The following is a 19,991-nucleotide window of genomic DNA, read 5'->3' on the forward strand; positions in this document are numbered from 1 at the left end:
CTCTATCCCTCCCCCATCCGATGTATTTCCTATGCATTTAAAAGTGTGTTGTAGACATGTGCGCCCTTCACCCAGGACATGTCAGCCTTCATTTCTTGATTTATCTTCTTAACGATCATTCTTAATTTTGCTGTTCAAGATAAAGCACTGGCAAGTCACCTAGGGAGCCGTGAGTAGTAAGGACCTTGGCTCTCTCTTTGTGCCTTTGCCCCAAGGCCTGGCACACTGTGTCACACAGAACCCTTTGGGAGGGTGAGCAGCCATAGTTGCTGTGTCTCCTATTTGTCCTCCTGAAGAAGCCAACTCCCCCACATGCTTGCCTGCAGACCTTGCTGTGGTTGGGAGCAAGGCTCCTCCTCCTCCTCAGGGTTCTGAGCCAGCCCCATCCGGCTGTGGTGTCACTCCCCAGCCACCCAAAAGCTGCCTCTTCAGCCCTGTACATGCCCCATAAACTGCCATGTCAATCAAACTCCCAAGTACACAGAACTTTTGAAAACTGTCTCCTCTCCTTTTCATATGAGCTGAGGACAGACTGTGTCAACAGAAAGCAAGGTGACCTTTCAGGATGGCGAGGGTTCCTAGGGCTGAAAGAGAACCATGAGAGGAGGTGGGTGGATTACTGGAGGCCTCAAGATCGGTGGGAACACTGAGGTTTGGGAAGCAGAGGCTGGGGACAGATGTGTAGCCTGATTGGGGACTCTAAACCTAGCCCTGGGTTGAGATGGCAGAGACTCCCTGGATGGCTACAGATCTCAGAGAGGGCACCAAAGGACAAGTACAGTCTCACTTCTGTGTGTACTCTGAAGAAGTCAGAGTTATAGAACACAGGAGTCCTCAGGTTGAACCACTCCTGGTTCAATAAACAAAACTGCATCTTCATTGAGCACAAGAACCTCGCTTACCCATTGTTCTCTCTTAAATAACACATAACAACAGCTCGTCCATGGGTTCAGGTGGATTAGGTTTTGCCAGTCACTGACAGACAAGATAATGTGCAGGAGGTATGCAGAGGTTGACCCAAATACTTCTCTACGTTATTTAAGCGCTGAGCATCCTAGCATTTTGGTAGAGGGGAAAGTCCTGGTCCAGTTCCCAGTAAAATCCAAAGGATGGCATACTTAAAAATCACTGAGGGAATCAATTAAGGTGTTCTCACCTCACACTACACACTGTGAGAGAATGTGTGTTAATTAGTTTGTTCTGGTTATTCACACTCCCAAGAGCACCTGCTGCCTGAGAGACCTGGCTTCAGGGAGACCCGGGGACTCTGAGGAAAGCCTTAGAAATTGACTCTCTGGGAAGTGTCTAGTGTCCTTGGAAGAAGAGATGTTGATGCCCAAAGAGAGCTGGGCAGGGTTGATTGTTGAGGGTGGGGCCATTCCAAACCAGGAGGAAGCCAGGCCTGCTTTTTACTGGTTGAAGCCTCCACAACTAGGGCTGGGGTGGGAACAGGGAGTTAGAGGTCAGGAGCCACTCCCTGCAGGGCTGAGCACACTTTCTTCTGCTTCCTCAGCTCAAGATCATGCACAGCCCTAGACTTCAAGAATCCCTTTTAGACACACATAGCCATGACCTTTTCTGGCCATGCTTCCTGTGAGCCCTTTGCCTGCGCATTGCCATGACCTGTCAGGGGAGCCTGTCAGTTCCCAGCTGTACCATCACCCACAGAGAAACTATGGCTTCAACCTCTCCAAGGTCACCCAGCCTAACTGACCTGCATCCTCCAGACCTGCTTCTTGTCTAAGTTCCTTTCCCCTTGTACACCTGCTCCTGAGCAGAGGATCCTGGGGGTCTGACTACTTGTGAATGCCCATATCTGGACACTATATACATAATGGTCAAAACAGTTGAGTGAGAGAGTCTCTGCAATGGTTCAGTTTCTCAGCTGCAGAAAAGCTCAGACATCTGTCCAGACTTAAAGTGTGGTTCAGAGCACTTTAAACACATACTTTCTCCATATTCCCAGTCACAGGGGCCTCATTCCAGGGTTTACTCTCAGCCAGGGAGGAAGCCCATTGTCTCCTGTGGCTATTGAAGTCCCCAACCATCATGGGTCCTCTCTAGGAGGCTCCTTGGGGACTTGCGTGTGTTCCCACTCAGAGTCAGACATCTGATCATCACAGAATTGAGTAATCTCTTCCTTCAGCCTCCCTATGCACTGATAAATTCCTACCTGTGCCATGGACTAGGGCGGGGGCGGGGGAAGGCTCAGGAATGCCCCTCATCCCGCACTCAGCCGATTGCTTGAAAGCGCCCCTCATAGGCAACTTTAGTCCCAGCTTAGCTTTCCCAGCCTCAGATTTTATTTGCATCTTTGCCATCTTGTTTCCTTCCAGCTTCCCAGGCCAATGCATGCATGCACCAGTGACCCACTAAACATGGGTATTTCTGTGAGTATACTATGGGCTTCTGCAACGCACTCAAGTAATCCTGAAATCTAGCTATTAACTTCCTTGCCTGAAATGTCAGAGATGGACAATCATCTCCCAGGTTTTCATCGATTGCCAACTCTGGCTGGTAGCAGACCCTTTTCACCATAGCTGGACTGAGGACTGAAGAATGATTGATTAGTAATGCCTGCCACAGGCAGCAGTGAGAAATGGGGTATGCATGTCACATAGTGGCCATCGACATTGCTGTCTAGTTTCTGCATTTTATATAATAGGAAACCAAGGCTAAGAGGAAAAGAAAGGGCTTTAGGGGAATACTCACGAACTTCGGGGACTATCTGCAAGGGAACCCAAGTCCTCTTCCTTTTCGGCCCAACAGGTTCCTCACCTGCTCTGATACTTAGGATTCTGCTTGGACCATGAAGGTTGCGTTCCTGTGTGCTGAGTCTCAAGCAGTGGTGGTCTCTGTTCTAGAGAACTTTCCATAATGTCACAAAGGGCTGGGTGCTCTCGTGGAACCCCATCTTTGCTAAGGCAGACAGGTGCTCAGGGAACACAACAGGATGCTGGGAGGTCTGTATTCTATGTGCAGGCAGACACAGGAAAGTAGGTGGTCTTCCACCGGATGGCTGTATTTTCTCTCCTTCAACCCTGAGACCCTTTTCTGTAGACTGGACTTCACACTGCCACGGCCCTCAGAGGACACAAAGCATCCCTGACTTTCAATCAACTCCACAGTTATTAGAGGAAAGAATGCGGCCATAGTAGGAGGGGCTAAGGCTTCATCCCAGGGCCAGCTTGGCTGACGCGAGAGTATGCCAGCTCAGGGCTGGACTTGGGAGCTAGAGTGTGGCTTGGTCCAGGGCACACTGGCTTGGTGCTTTCTGTGGGTGAAGGCTGCTGCTGCCAGCCCAGACCCCTGCCAAAGTAAGGCCGGACCTCTGATCCAGATCACTTTGAATGGGATGGTCATCAGCGTGGTGTCCACAATGGTGGGGGGGTACCTGTAGCTCTTAGTGGTCGTCAGTGAGGCTTATGTGTATCTTTCAAGTCCATGTGGACTGTGCCATCTACAACACCAGGGATGGTCCCCTGAACACGTCCCAGTAGGGGAGATCTCGGCTTAACTAGATCTCTGGGCCCATGGACAGACCTTGGGGAAGGTCCAAGATGAGAAGGGGTCCTAGCTCTGGACCTCCTCTGCTGAGCCCTTGGAAAATGGAGCTCAGCACCTCATGCGATAAACTGGGGCAGGTATGCATAGCTCCCAGGATTTTACTACCTAGTACTTGGTACCACCAACTACCCATCCACTTCCTCTGTTTTCTGTGTCTCAGATGCAGCCGCTCAGCATCCTGGGCGAAGGTCCAGCCACAGTGACCTCTGCTCACCACTGCACACACAGGGGCCACCAGGATCAGCCTACACACCCAACCCCCCCACACACACACACACACACAGAGCCAGCCATCGCCTCCGTACTCACAGCTTAGCCCTTCAGCCCACTGACACTTTACTGGCAGGTCTGGGGGTAGCCAAAGCCAGCTGCCCAGGGAAGGGCTTGGCACCCACTCGAGAAGCAACAGAACATGTTTCCAGTGGGGCTTTCAAGCCAAGATCCCCTGCCCCTTCCCACCACTACCATCCTGCTGGCCCAGCACATTAGCATTTAAATATATCCAAAGTCAGCTCCCCCCAAGCCCTCTTCCCCATAGAAGCCACCGGGGAGGAGCATTTGAATCCTTCTCCTGGACTCCAGGCCCCTCATAATGGCCATACTGTATTCACTTGCTTCTGTATGTGGCATTAGCCGGGAGAAGGAGCGAGGGTGCCTAGCAACCCGGAGGAGGCTGAGAAAGAGGTGGGAAGGAAGCAGTTCTCATGTAATTATTCACTTCCACAAAAGCCGTTGTCAGGTACACACTGGAAACACAGCTGTTTTATTCTTCTTCTAACCTACTTTTAATCCTTTCAGAGGCCTTCCCAATAGAAAAGGTGGAAAGAAAGACCTTGATTCAGCCCTTTCCTGCCAGGCTATATAGTTATGTTTTTTACTTCAGTTGAGGGCTCCACTTTAAAAAGTTATATGTGTCTGTCTGTCTGAAAATTAAATGTTCAAGAAAAGGCTGTGGGTCACCAAGCCCTGTCCTGGCTCCTGGCTCTGTAAGTCAAAGGCTGCTTGCACTGTTACTGACCGTTTTCACTGGGCATCAGGGAGGCAGGGAGCCTAGGAATCGAGAAACATCGGCTCTTCCCACCCATTACTGGTTCTTGTATGCATGACCAGAGGAGACGGGTGTATCTGCAGTGTATCAGAAACCGGAGGGGGACGTTGGATGTTGGAGAAGGCCTGGGAGCTTGTTTCCTTGGCATAGTTGGAAGGCATCAGAGTAGGGGGCAGGTGCCCAGTGCCCACTGCATGACTTCTATTCATCTGCTGCCGTTCACGGACGGTGATCCCAAGGCCCAGAGAGATGAAGGAATTTACCTGGGGTCACAAGGAAAGAGTGACCCCAACCTGCCTCTGCCCACACACAGCTTTTGTTCTGTTCACAAATCCTTCTGAGGATCAGAGCAAGGCATCTGACAGGAACTCCCTTTTTTTGTTTGTTTTTTGTTGTTGTTGTTGTTGTTGTTATTGTGGTTGTGGTTGGTTGGTTGGTTAGTTTGGGGTTTTTTTTGTTTGTTTGCTTGTTTGGGTGTTTTTTACTTATTTACTTTACATCCCATTCACTGTCCCCTCCCAGGCTCCTTGCCCACAATCCTTCTCCTATATCCCCTTCCCTCTTCCTCTAGTGGATGGGGACCCCCTGGGTATCTCCCACCCTGGCACTTCAAGTCTCTGCAAGGCTAGGTGCTTCCTCTCCCACTGAGGCCAAACAGGGCAGCCCAACTAGAAGAACATAGCCCACAGACAGGCAGCATCTTTTGGGGCAGCCCCTGCTCCAGTTGTTGGTGACCCACATAAGGACCAAGCTGCACATCGGCTACACATGTGTGGGGAGGCCTAGGTCCAGCCCCTGTTCTTTGGTTGGTGATTGAGTCTCTGAGAGCCCCATGGGTCCAGGTTAGTTGACTCTGTTGGTCTTCCTGTGGGATTCCTATCCCTTCGGGACTCCAATCCTTCCTTCTATTCTTCCATAAGACTCCCCAAGCTTCATCCACTGTGTGGCTGCCCCACAGTGGATGGTGCTGAAGTCTCCCCTATCCCCAGAAGCATCTGTTCCCAAGCCAAGAGTAACTGTACAAGTGCCAGGATCCATCTCCCCCAAACTGAGTGGTTGGAGCTCCCTTTCCAGCTGCCTTATCTGCCTAAAGGACAGAAGACCTCCCACTTGACTGTGAGACCAAAGGGCCCCTGAGGTGCTCATGTGACTTGCCCAGCCTTTGGGGTCCTAGGCTCTGGTACAGCTGCTTGGAGCCACTGTGGCAACCAGGGTTACCGTCAGCACACACCTGTTCCTACTAATGTCTTCATAAGCCCACCGTGGGACATAGCCCTTGGTGCTGACCAGCAGTGGACTCTTTGCTGACCTGGAGGCACACTCTGGCTGGGATTTCTCTGTGGTGATCCATCCTACCTCAGATGCTTTCAAAGAGAACACCTCTTCCAGCTCACTCTCGGCTCCCTCACCTGCCCTTCTCTGCCACATGTTGTTCCTTCTCCATCTTTATTCTACAGGGGGTGGGGGTTGGGGGGAGGGAGCTGGGTGTCCCTGCTGTGTTCCTTAGTCTCAGAGTTCAGCCAGTGTATCCATATTATGGGGGAGGAGATAAAACAAGAGTCCTCACCTCTACCCATCTCTCTCTGCTCTGGGTGTTTGGACAGGGGCTGTCCTGTGGGAGAGCGAGGCTCACTAGGCCCCTTGGCCCATTTAACACTGTGACTAGGCCGCTGAGTCCCCTGTGGGTGCCACTCCTGACTCCCCAGGCATGAATCCTAATTCTGTTGTTTTGTATGTGAGACAAACAGAAAGAAGTGGTCCCTACCTGTTCACAATGTCCTGCCCCCTCCCCCACCCCCCAAGTACCCTGGGTCAGTCACCTATATCTTAGAATATTTAGCACTGAAAAGACATACAGCTTCTGTCTCTACATGTAGATAAAATTAGACATGCTACAAGTAATCTTGGGACAGTGCTATGGGGAAAAGGTAGCGAAGGACCCACTTAGCCATATCTCTAGACTTGGTCTGGATGCCAGCCCCAGAGTGGGTACAAGACTCAGGGTAACAGTGTGAACTGCAGCATTCTATCCCTGCTCACTGGGTCACCCCACTGTGGCACCATAGCCTCTAAGATTTGCGAGAGAATATGTCCTCATGCTCTCCCTGAGTTCTCCCTGAGTCCTGAGGGTCCCACTGGGCAGGCAGGTAGCACCCTGACCCATGTGCTGGGGCTCCTTGGAACCAGCTGTCCTGAACGCTGTGAAGGGGCTTTTCCTGTTCCCACACAAATCTGCCCTAAAATCTCTGAATGTGGGCTGCCCTTGCAACAAGGCCAGCACGCCCCCCATTCATCCTGCAGAACATGGGGAGGATCCGCTCCTCCGCTGACCTGGCTTCCTTAGAGTTTGTTTAGAAAGACTGTTTTCCCTTCACGTTTTGTAGGGGGCATGGATAGGAAGCCATTTCTCACAGGAACCTCCACCTCTGCAGCTCCTGGGAGATGCAGACAGAGAGGCTACAGTGTGTGGTCCTCACTTACCAAGGTAAAGTTATTTGTTTTGTGGAACTTGGGGATGCCAGGTGCATGCTGAAGACCAGGCAACTCTCCCGTCTCTGAAACCTAGACCCAGAAAGCACAGACTCAGACGTGGCTCTCCTTTGAGAACTGTTTCACCTCCGATGGGTCCATTTCCTCTTCAGTGAAAGCGAAGATGCCAGAATGACCCAGCAAGAATGTCATACAAATCATGAGGTTTAAATATGGCAGTCGCAAGAACACGGTCCACCTCAGCCACTGTGGAGTCAGGTCTTTCCCGAGGGGCCTATCAACCCCACGGAGGCATCAGAAGTGTCCATTTCCCCCGTCCACCTCTCCTCTCTTTGTCAAATCCTTCCATGGCCACCATAATTTTATTTATTTATTTATTTGTTTGTTTGTTTGTTTGTTTGTTCATTCATTCATTCAGCCATTCAGCCATTCATTCCATATATAGAAATTTCCAAGTAGTAAAAGAAATATGCTCACGAAGTCGTGCTTTAAAGATCATGTGATGCGACTCAAGCCGTTTATGCCATCTTCACAGAAACAGTTCCCAGACTTCTTGCCTTTTATGTTGGGATCTTGTGGCCTGGCTGGATATGTGGACAGAAGTGACAGGAACCAGTCCCTGCAGGCTCCAGAAAGTTTTCCAAAGAAGCTTCTGGATCTTTGTCCGTTTTCCCCATGGACTGTGCAGGAAGCAGTTCCTGAGGTAGCGGGGAAGGTTTGGGTCACCATGTCATGGATGACGTAGAGCCCATGTACAGGCTCTGGGGGGGGGGGGTGATAAATAGACTGGAATCTAGCTGAACCCCCAGATGTCAAGGCTCATATGCGGCTCAGCCATCCTCACTATGACAGCTGTAGCAGCCCATTGATAAACTCACTAGCTTCAGTCTACACCAAGAGGCCAGGCTGCTAGCCAGGCACAAAGGCATCTGCTTATCTGCTACACCCAGTTATTGAGGGAAGAGCCTTCCAGACTTCACATGAAGACATGTCATGGCTCTTCATGGGATATTCTTAAGAAACCTGGCCTGGAATGTTCTCAGACCCTGTGATGCCCAGATGCACGTGTCTTTATTAGAGAGGTTGACACCAGGACTGTAGAGATGGCTCTGCAGTTAAGAGCACTGGCTGGTCTTACCAAGAACCTTTGTTTGTTCCCAGCACTCATACCAAGTGGTTCATATCCTTTTATAACTAGTTTCAAGAGGTCCAGCACCCTCTTCTTGCCTCCATGACCACTGCATGCAAGTGATGTACACACACACAAGCAGGTGCACACACAAGTGATGTACACACAAGCAGGTGCACACACAAGTGATGTACACACACACAAGCAGGTGCACACACATACACCGTTTTAAAGACTTGATAGTCACCAGAGAGGGAATCCTAGAACTACAAAGACTGGAAAATACACCGTGGGCCATCACCACCCCTCCCCACAGCAAGGTCCTCTCTAGTCTGCACCAGAGCAGCAGAAGAGCAGAGTGGTCCAATCCAACATGGCTGTTATAAGAAAACCATGAGATGGGGTTCCCATGGTGAAGAGCGTACTGTGGATAGAGCCACAGGACAGCCCAACCCTGCAGTATCCCAGAGCCAGCTATAAGGCAGGTGCAGTAATGAGTGGTTATGGGGTGAAAAGAGATTCCAGAAGAGCTAGGAAGGGCTGGCCATTCACTCACAAAAGGAAAAAAAACTAAAATAAAAAAAAACTGGTAGTGGTCATGATAGTATCATGAAGTAAACAGAGGCTATTGAGGAGAAAAATAAAGACCAAGTCATAGAAATAGATAATTTAAGATGCAAGAAAGGTCTAATGAGATGGCTTAGTAAGGAAATTTGCCATTTAACTAGACAACCTGAGCTCCATCACCAGGACCTACACAGAGAGAAGAGAATCTATTTCTGCAGTCGCTTCTTGGCCACAGCCACACAGGAGCACACATGCACCCTCACGCATGCATACCCACAACAAATAATACACAAGCCAACAAATGAGTGTATTTTTTTAATGTGAGAAAAATCAGTAAGTATAAATAATATGCAAAGAAGGTGCAACACAAGTACAAGTCCCTAAAGGAACAGAACTAAGCAGTCATGAAAGCTGTCTTCCCCCTAGAGGGGGAAAACTTACATCTTATTGAACTTATTTTTACCTAGTACTAGGAACATAGCTCAGCTGAGAGAGGGCTTGCCTAACATGCATGAAGCTCTGGGGTTCACTCTAGCTCTGCGTGAACTGGGTGCCTGTAATTCCAGCACTTGGGATTTCAGTTTTCTGAAAATGAAGTTTTCTTCTGCTAGATAAGAGAGTTCAAGGCCAGACTCGACCACATGAGACTCCATCTCAAAAATAAAATGAAATGAGCTTTTAAAGCTGATACATAAAATGCAAACATTGAGTATACTGATGGGATCCTATGTATATTATGTATGGGATATTGTGTATTTCAATATATATATAAATTACATAATGCTTAAATCAGTTCTAACATCTCTGTCTTTTCAAATATTTATCATCTCATGATGATAAAAACTTTCAAACTCCTTTCTTCTGGATTTGCTCATTTTGTTTTTACATCAGGCTGGGGACTGAACCCAGAGCCCCGTGTGCTCTAGGCAAGCTTTGCCCCACTCCTCATTGCCCTTTATTGCATTGCAGATCTGGCCTCTCCTTAATAGTTCTAATCTCACAGTCACAGCCTCTCTTCCAGCACATGCCACAGTTGACACGTCAGGCTTGCCAGGGTCCTATTCCTCTCCGTACTGTACATTTAGTATTGTTTTCTGTCCCGTTGGCATTTTTTCATTGTAACCTGCTAATTACTAGTTACTAATAACCATGTGCCAGAGTCAATATTAGACTGTCTTTACATCTCTTCTGTTGAAGAAATTAGCCTCAGGCAAGTTCTTAGGACAAGGGCAGAAAGCAAACAGATGTTGCCAAACTATCATAAAAATGATCTCTAGCCCAGATGCTAATATTATTCTCCCGTGGAACCTCTTGAACTGGGCCTCCACAGTCTACATAGCTCTTGGCATGACTGTCTTCCAAGTGCCTCCTAGAATGGCTGATTAAGCTCTGCAGATAGCAGTCAACTGCTTTCCTAGTCCAAGGTTTCAACGTCTCCCACATTCCTGAAAAAGCTAGCATGGTCAGGCCTGTGATATGGGCCCACCCTGAGTTGGGGAGAAGTAGGTTCCCCAAAAGAATCTGAAGTCCCACTACTCAAAGGGAAGAGATGGGTGCTGGACTTCCAGGAAAGGTTTCTGCAAGTGCAAATCCATGCCTGGGTTTGGGATGCCCATCCCTGGGATGTGTGGACAGGAACTCTGGAATCTTTTCTAACTCAAAGTTGAGGACTGTGATGGGGCTCTGTTGAGTAGTGATTGAACAAGCCCATGGGCCTCTCCAGCTCTGGCCTGTGGGAGGCTGAACTTGACAGGACCACTAGTCACAGGTGTGAGTCCCCTGTGAACAGTCACCAGTGACCAGTCAGCCACCAACCATCTCGCAGGGCTCCATCAGGAGTGGGCATTCTGTTTTCTGAGTCTATATCTGAACTGTGTTCTGCCTCTCCCTGGGGTTGGCTTACTTTTCTGTATGGAAAGAGGAATTCTCAGGGAGAGACTGGCATGTGGGAAAACTGGGACCAGATGCAGCATTTACCAACATATTCATCTCTCCTCAATCTTCAGCAGTTTTTACTCTTCTGGACCCTTTCTGCCAACATGTGGGCATTCTCAAGCCCCTGCCATTTTGAAATTCCCTCTGAGTTTTGATTCTCTTTTGTATTGCTACCTTCTCTGACTCTTCATCTGCAACAGTGATTCTTGAGCTTTGTGGATTTTTAAATTATATTTTAATATAATCTTAATTCTTTGAGAACTTCATACGATTTGTTTTAATCATATTTACCCCCTTTGTTCCCCCAACCTCCACTTTGTGTTTTGTTTTGTTTTGTTTTTTTAGAAGACACTAAGTCACAGCAAACATCCTGGTCTTCTGCTCTTTCCATCTCTCTCTGCCCTCTTCCAAGATGTTCCCTGAGCCTTAGATACAGGGCTGTGTTGTAGATGTAACCACTGGATCTAGGCACTCATGACCAGTTGTTCTCCACATCTGACCAGTTGTGGCTTTCTGACACTAAATCACAGCAAACATTCTGGTCTTCTGCTCTTTCCATCTCTCTCTGCCCTCTTCCAAGATGTTCCCTGAGCCTTAGATACAGGGATGTGTTGTAGATGTAACCACTGGATGTAGGCGCTCATGACCAGTTGTTCTCCACATCTGACCAGTTGTGGCTTTCTGTGATGATCTCTGCTGCTAAAGGAGGCCTCTTTGAAGACAGGTGAGAGCCTTACTCACCTGCAGGTATAAGGATAAGTGTTCTGAGGGCAGTTAGGAATCCTACTGCTTTATCGTGGCTGTAGTAGGTTCTCCTCTGGGCTCTGATGCCCCAGGAGCCATGGATGGTTGGCTAGGTTTACAGTGCCAGGCATGAATTTTCTCCGACTGAGCAGGCTTTAAGTCCAGTTAGACAGCTGTTGGCTATCCCAGGGTATATATACCATTATTGCAACATTCAGAATCTCTTGTCATTCTTGTCATTGATTGGGTTCATAGGTGTCACAGCTGGCTAGGACTACTGATTTTTTTTGCTCCTTGGTAGCTTGCATGGCTTGTTCTGATGCTGAGAGGTGGTCCTCAGGGAGGAGACATTCAGGTCAGATCCAGATGGATTCCTCCTGTGTCCAAATGATGTAGCGTTTTTAGTAATGAAGTTTTACCTTCTTTTCAAGAAGATATCAAGGGCTATGACAATAACCTATATTACTTGGGTAGTTTCTTGGGATCATCTAACCAACAATGCGAAAGTTTGTTTCCAATGCCTGGCATTGGGGTTTATACTATCTAGTCTACAACTATTGAGAGGTTATCCAAAGGGCGTAACTTCAATTAAACACTGAGTGTGTGTGTGTGTGTGTGTGTGTGTGTGTGCAATTTTAAGTAAAATAATATGAATCCAGTGGCTACTTAGAAATATTCTGTGTTCTCTTTACCCAATACCCATGTCTCAGTATACCCTGATTTGCCAGCACACACACACACACACACACACACACACACACACACACACACACAAACATCCTGTGTTGCTCCTTTGCTGACACTAAAGCAAGCCACCCTAGATTAAGTGAGGTTAGCAGACACCCCTGTCAGTGTCAGAAGCACTTCTCACATGCTACCATTGGCTGGTTTCACAAATGTGAGCAGACCAGGCAGAGTGGCCTGTTCTGTGTGAGAAAATCCTGGAGAAGGGTCGTGCCTGGGATGGGGATGTTTTTGGGAGCTAGGCGGCTAGGTTGTGTGGCAGTACCACCATGTACAAGAGAAAGCTGTGGTCAGGGGGACACAGAATCAAATACCAGGAAAGATCTCACTTTGGGAAATGACTACCAGTCAGGGATGCCTAAAGAAGAAAGACTTGTGTCATTCCCTGTCACTGAAAGCAGTCTAGCAGAAGTCCATCAGAAGAACTTAGTAGAGAGCCTGATCTGAGGTAGAGATGCTTCACCGTGATGCAGGGTCTAGCTCTGAATCTGCATGAGTCTGGCAATGCTGTGTCTCTAGAAGGTCTCTGTGTGTTTCTATCTGTCCTGTTCCAACTGCATGGTCCTGGGCAGTTAGCTGCCCTCTTTGTTCCTGGCCTATAAGAGGAGGCTAAGAGCACCCACTGTACCTGCTCAGGGCTGCCCAGGCCTGCTGGCATTCAAGGGCAGTCTTATACAGAGGCTCAGCAAGGCACATACCAAAGGTGCCTAATAAAGGCGGCTACTGTCTGGGGTCAGTGCTGAGTTTCGTCTCCAGGTGGCGCTGGATGCTCAGTCCAAATCCCAGCTTGAGTTTCAGCTGTGGCTTTCCTTAGAGACTTCTAGGTAGTGAGCTTAGCGCCTCAGGGAGGGCAAGTACTAGAAATGTCAGTGTAGCTCATCCTGTCCACAGGAGTTTTAACCAGAGTGACTAAGTTTTGATTTTAGTAACTAAGAAGCCACTGGCTGTCTGCATCCCGGGGAAGCTGGTATTAGAATCTTTTGTACGCTAGGAGACCCAAACACATGCACACACACATGAACACGCGTGCACACACCTCTCCTCTGGACTTGGGGGAGCTGTATTAACACTTTCTCTGCACAGTCATGAGACTCTGTTTTCATGGTTTTTTCAATTGCTAAGAAAAGGGAGTGGTTTTGGGGTGCTCAGATGTGATATGGCATAGAAGCAGGGCCTGTGACTAGGAATCCCAGTCCTGATATGCTCATCCTCATAGCAGGCCTCACAAGGTCCTTCTTCCCCTACTTTGCAGATGAGGAAGCTAAGATGGGAGATGCTAAGTTACTTTTCTAAAGTCAGACACAGGCCCTTAATATCCAAATATCATTTTGTTTGTTTATTATTATTATTATTATTATTATTATTATTGTTATTTTGAGGTAGGATCTCACTATTTAGCTCTGGCAGTCCTAGAACTCACCATGTAGACCAGGCTGGCCTTGAACTCACAGAGATCTACCTGCCTCTACCTCCCAAGTGCTGGGATTAAAGACACGTACCACTATACCTGACTTTACTTACTTATTTTGCTTATTTTTTTGGAGACAAGGTTTTGCTATGTAGCTCTGGCCAGTCCAGTCACTAAGTAGACAGGCTGGCCTTGAACTTGCAGAGATCCTTCTGCCTCAACCTTCTCAGTGCTAGGCTTATGGACTTGTGACCACAGGCCCAGCTCAATATCCAAATCCTCATTATGGAGTGGACTATTACCATAACCTTTAGAAAAATCTAAAATTTATTAAGGAAAATTTTTTAAATGAGGTAGTCCCCAGGAATATAAATGTTTTAATAGGGGTTCCTAAGAAAGTTAGGAAGTTTGATATTTCTGTCCTAGAGTTACTTTGGGGGAATGTCCAGAGAGGAAGCTCCCTCCTCCCCCATTGGATTCTCTCTCCTCCCCCATTGGACTCTCCTTCCACCATTTGACTGTCCCTCATCCCAATCTTACTCTGTCAACACCCACATTTTTGTGCCCTCCTCCAGGTGTGGGTGGACGCTGGAACACAGATCTTTTTCTCCTATGCCATCTGCCTGGGCTGCCTGACCGCTCTGGGGAGTTACAACAACTATAACAACAACTGCTACAGGTGAGCCCACGACAGCCACAGCTTCCAACCCTCACAGGTGTCCACTGCACAGGGCCCTGAACACACAGCTGCTGGTCAGCCACTCCCTTTCCCCAGGATCACAGGGAAAGAGCTGAGAAATTACCACACGCAAGCAGAGCCTGCCCTGGATGCACAGAAAACCCACCCTGCAGCCTCAATGGGGATTCAGTGCCAGCATGTGCATCAGAGGTGTATATAACATATACAGTAAAGTTTCCCGTGGCCACACAGCTAAGAAGGAACTGAACTGGTTCAACCCAACTCTTTCCACACCACGGACCTTGCTTCTGATTTGTGTTACTTCTCACAGGTCCATGGGGCCCTCTCGACCCACCTGGAGTGGCTGGGCCCTCTTTGCCCCATCCTTGGCCCACTGTGCTCTGGACATCCTGCAGCCAGCCATTTGCAAAGCCTCAAGGGGTCCAGGCAAAGAGGTGGCTAAGGTGGATCAGCCTGGCGGGCCCCCTAGCCCCAGTGGTCACCATGAATGAGGCTGGGGACCAGGGACAGTCAGCACTGTGTGTGGGGAAGGGGGGAGGATAAACTCTCTCTGGGGTCCCTGACTGCAATGACAGTTTGTCCTCACTCCTAAGAGCGAGTGGCACACTCTAGGTGGATACTTGCCGGTAGATGCACAGAGCATCGCACTGTGAGACTGGGAGCTTCTTCTGCAGAAAGAAGTGCTCTTGTGAAGAGGCACTGCCCTGAGAACAGACCGACTGAGAAAGGCTGTCACACCTGTATCCTCCCGATACAGCAGTTAGCCACAAAGGGAAACTATCCCAGAGTAAGGAATTAAATGCTAATTTGAAGATTCAAAATGATGTAGAAAACTAAAATGGAGTCCGTAGAGGAGGGAGAAACTGATGGGGCCACATGAAAATGTGCCCTGCTCAAACTTCTGGGAGGAAAGGGAAAATTCTTCAAAACATCACATCAAGAAGCTGGGCCTGATTTTGCCTCTCTTGATTCCTGTACATAGAAGGTATCTTTGTAGCCGGGTGTGGTGGCACAGACCTGTAATCTCAGCACTTGGGAGGCAGAGGCAGGCGGATTTCTAAGTTTGAGACTAGCCTGGTCCTCAGAGTGAGTTCCAGGACAGCCAGGACTCCACAGAGAAACCCTATCTCGAAAAACCAAAAAAAAAAAAAAAAAAAAAAAAAAAAAGGTATCTTTGTTTACTCCGGGTTCATATTGCTTTTATGATGGATAGAGTCAGGAGGGCCAAGCATTTAGTACACAACACTAGCATGCAGGAGGTTGAAGCAGGATTGCTGTGAGTTTGGGGCTAGCCTGGGTTACATAGTGAGTTTATTGAGGCTAGCCTAAGATACAGTTAGACCCTGTCCTAGCCCATCCCCAGCCCCATTCCAGTAAGGAAAATCAAATTAGTACAGATAATATCTATGTATTATTTAACTCCAAATAAAATACATAAATTATTTATTAAATTAGGAGGTATAATAGTGACATATAAAGTGTTCTGGAGTTTAGATCATAATATATAGAGTTAAACATGAATGGTTTTCTCTACCAGCAGTGGATCTGAAAATGAACAGTATTTTATTTTGTGAGAGGGGCCTGTCCCAATCCACTGCTGGAAGGAACTCAGCAGACAGGATCCTTCCTCTTCCTGTCTGCTCAGTGGAGCTAAACAGATGCCTGCAAAAATCTGTTTCCAGATTGTTCTGCAAACAGGTCTGCCCAGCAATCAATTAATCCCCTCTCCTGACAGCTTAGTCCTCTCTGGAGCTCCTGAGAGCCCAGCTCAGCTCCTGCTGACTTCAAAGCCCTGGTTACATAAGCCTCCCCCAGAGATTGCAGGGAGCTGTAGGGAAGGCTTGAGAGGGACAACAGCCCTGGCCAGGCAGGGCCCAGCCTCCGGCGGCTGAGTGAGCTCACAGGTGGAGACTGACCTCAGATACAGTGCTGAAGGGTCTAGAGGTCCCTAAGAACTCAAGTACACGAAAGTGACCTGAGGGCCTGTGGGAGAGAAAGGGACATTAGCCTTCCCCAGCTTCATGGTGGCTGAAGGTGACTGCCCACAGTCTGGTCTTGGAAGTCCTGATTCCTAGCCAGTGTCCTTTAGCTCCAGGAAGGGTATCTGAGAGGATTAGATTCCCAGCTGTAGTTTACCTGGTAACTGATGGAGCCTGGACTCCAGTCGTGGGATTGGAGGACCTGACCCAGAGCTGGCTCTCCTTAAACATGACAGGAGAAACCCAGAAGGTGGCAAGCATGGAGTAACACCCTCCTCTCCAGATCCTTCTATTCCCACAGCTGGGTAAGTCAAGGCTGTTTGGCTTTAGATGAGAGGAGAAGATGCAAAGGGCAGCTGTGACTGGATTTTGGACACTGAGATGCTAGTTCAAGTGTGAGTCCTTGCTGCCTTGCTTTATCATTGTTAGGTGAGTCCCAAAGAAAAGTCCTTTCAGGGAAAATGGTAGCCCCAGGCTCCTGACTCCATGTCCGGTGCTCTCTCTACTGTGCCCTCATTACCAGGGTCATTGTTGGTTTGTCATAAGTATTGCCCTTGGTTCTATTACAAAAAGCATGGTGCAGGAAGAGAGGACAGTTCTCAATCCTGCATGTGGCAGCTGCAGAGGCCCTGAGCAGCCCAGAGTACACAACAGGTGGGGGACAGGGTGAAGGAGTGGTAAGAGAACCAAACCGGGATGTTAGCTGAGAGAACAGAAGGCCAAGGAGCTGTGAGGCCCAACCTCCACACCAGCACAGCCTCAAGCCCCACCCCCTGTTGGTACCAAGCCCCACCCCCTGTTGGTACCAAGCCCCACCCCCTGTTGGTACCAAGCCCCACCCCCTGTGGGTAGCAAATTCAGGATATAAACAGGAATTGCTATTCAGTAGGAAGGGGCCAGTTGAAAGCAGCAGTGAGCACCAGGGGCAAAGGCCACAGTGTCACTCCATCTGGAACACTTGCCCAGGATCACAAGTACACCTCCATAGAGCGCAAGGCACTGGCATGCACCCTGATCTGGACTGTGAGCCCACGCTATGGAGGCTGAGTTCTAGCACCTGTGCTGGGATGGGCCAGGTCCCTGGATCCTCAGCCTCATCCTGATAAAAACTCCATCACTTGTCACCTGGTTTCCCACAGGTTGGGGCTTTATGTTGTTTTTTCCCAGCTGGTGAGTCCCTCTTAAGAGCAGGTCAGAGTAACTGCTCTGATCATTTTCCTCTGTGAACTGGCCCAATGTCCGGAACCTGCATAGAGCAGAATGCAGAACTTTGCTTGGTAATGAGCTTGGCCAGGATAGGTGCTACCACAAAACCTCTCCCTTGCTTCGCCAAGATGGGTGTTACCATATAACCTCTCCTCTGGAAGCTGCTGGGCTGCAGGCTTAAGGTTCCCAGTCACTCACCTGGTTTCTTACATGGAGGCTGCTTTCAGAGTCCTCTTTGCTATCTCCGGCTCTCTTCTCAGGAATCAGAGCAGTGTTTGTCTCCTGAGTCTCCCCTCTCTTGTTCTATAAAGCCAGGCTCCCTTCCTTCAGTCATATCCTTCTCTCTTCTACAATGCAGGGAAAGCTGCGTGATTGTGGGCCAGCTGTTCACCCTCTCTGAACCACAAATATTTCATGTAGGAAAATAGGAGGCTGTCAGTGTCTGTGCTTCTCTGCCCGCCCCACAGTGTGCCCTGGCCTCAGATGGATGGGGAAGATTCCAGAAGGTGCCTATTCTGCTCACACTGATCCAGACACCTCTCACCGTTTCCCAACAGGGACTGTATCATGCTCTGCTGTCTAAACAGTGGCACCAGCTTCGTGGCGGGGTTCGCCATCTTCTCAGTCCTGGGCTTCATGGCGTACGAGCAGGGCGTGCCTATTGCTGAAGTAGCAGAATCAGGTAAGTCTACAGAGCTGGGATGTCAAAAGCCTGTGCCCTGCTCATGGGGAAGCCAAGGGGTGGGGATAAGGTAGCCACGTTCTTAAGATGTGGCCGCACTCATCCACTCCCTGCCGGGGAAGCCCTGACCTTCCTGGTTGGGAAGCCAGCACCATTTACTCCCCGAGCTACCCTGTCTCCCGCCCCACATCTTCACTCAGCTCGGACTTGCCCTGTCCTGCACTCAACCCTGTGATGTGTTGACAAAGTGGCCCTGAGGGTGGCCTGGGCTGCTGGGCCAGGCCCACCCACATCACTACCACTGGCCCTCTCTGTCCATCCTCGGTGGTCTGTCTCACTTCTCTACCATACTCCAGCACAGACCCTTTTCACACGTGTTCCTGTGCTTGGAAACCTCCCTTCCTTCCTCTGTCACACCAGTTTCAGGGGATAGAGATTCTTCATATAGAATCCACAGGCATCACAGCCTGAAGTATTGATGTGTTTGTATTAAATATACTGAGAGCAGAGTGAGGATTCACCGTGATCACAACTCTTTCTTGACTTACATGGTTCTTGGATTCTGGAAACATACACTGCAGTGAAAAAAGTGCCACGGAGCCTGAGTGCTGAAGATAGATATGGTCCTCAAGATGGTTGGGTCAGAGTCAAAGTAGATGACATCAGAGGTGAAGGCTGCCTTACAGCCTGCCTAGCAGTGTACTTAGTTCCTCAGCCCAATGGAAGGTCATCATACAGCCTTGTACCAAACAACCTCAGAGAAAGATTCTCTTTAAGCCAGCATGAAATGTTTACCAGAATAGGTTGCACAAATGGGACACTATTAAACCCAAGATAAGTAGGGCCAGAGAAATAATGAAGAGAACTCATATAATCAGTAGTGAATATTTTAAAAGTCAAATACTCTATTAGAAGAGATGGACAAAAGTCATAATTCCTTGGCAAAACTACCAAGGAAAAAAATTAAAGAAAATGCAAGCTACTGATGTGTTATTGGCTTTTTCTATTGCTGCAATAAAATACCATAACTAAATAAAGCAGCTTTCGAAAGTTTTACTTGGCCCACAGTTTCAGGGGATAGAGAGTCTATCATGGTTGGAAGGCATGGTGTGGTATGAGCGGCAGGAAGCTGAGAGATCACATTTCATAACCTCCCCCAAACAGCACCACTGACTGCGAACCAGCTGTTCAAATGTGTGAGTCCCTGGGGTCTCATTCAGACCATGAAAGGGGCCAGCAAGATGACTCTGTAGATAAAGGCACTTGCCACAATACTGACGACCTGAGTTTGATCCCCAGAACACACATAAAGGTAGAAGAGAACTGTCCCCACAAAGATGTCCTCTGACCCATACACATGTTCTCGCCCAAATAACACACACATGTGCACATGTAATAATAAACAACAATAATTAAGAGGTTTAAATGGGGATTTTTTGAATAATGAGATATAAAAGGCAGGTCTACAGACTTCATAGACATTAGAATAAAAGTCAGCTATTCACCACCATGAATAGCTTCAGTCTGTATTTGATCGCAGGCTATGTGGGTAAGTGTGTTTTAAATAACAGTGTACTTGAACTGATGCAGAAGAAACAGGAAGACTGAATAGCTCTGTATCTTTTGAAGAAGTACTTTCTTTATCTACAACTTTTGGGGATGGCTCAGTTGGTAAAGTATTTGCCACCCAAGTCCGAGAACCTGATTTGGATCTCCAGAACCCCTGTAAAAAACTAAATATGAAGGTGCTTGCCTATAACTCCAGCCTTGTATGGAGGAAAGAGAAGACAAA

General features: G+C 48.4%; 1 protein-coding gene across 1 annotated transcript in view; it reads left to right on the plus strand.

Annotated features, from left to right (window-relative positions):
* The window catches only part of Slc6a11 (solute carrier family 6 member 11), a 119,238-nt gene that overhangs the window by 83,948 nt on the left and 15,299 nt on the right, over positions 1 to 19,991 (plus strand). Inside the window, exons 7-8 of the mRNA XM_052172636.1 lie at positions 14,208 to 14,311; positions 18,075 to 18,199. Of these exons, the coding sequence (XP_052028596.1) occupies positions 14,208 to 14,311; positions 18,075 to 18,199 (229 nt within the window). The remainder of the gene's footprint in view (positions 1 to 14,207; positions 14,312 to 18,074; positions 18,200 to 19,991) is intronic.

This window comes from Apodemus sylvaticus, chromosome 2 (assembly GCF_947179515.1).
Source record: "Apodemus sylvaticus chromosome 2, mApoSyl1.1, whole genome shotgun sequence".
Lineage (NCBI taxonomy): Eukaryota > Metazoa > Chordata > Mammalia > Rodentia > Muridae > Apodemus > Apodemus sylvaticus.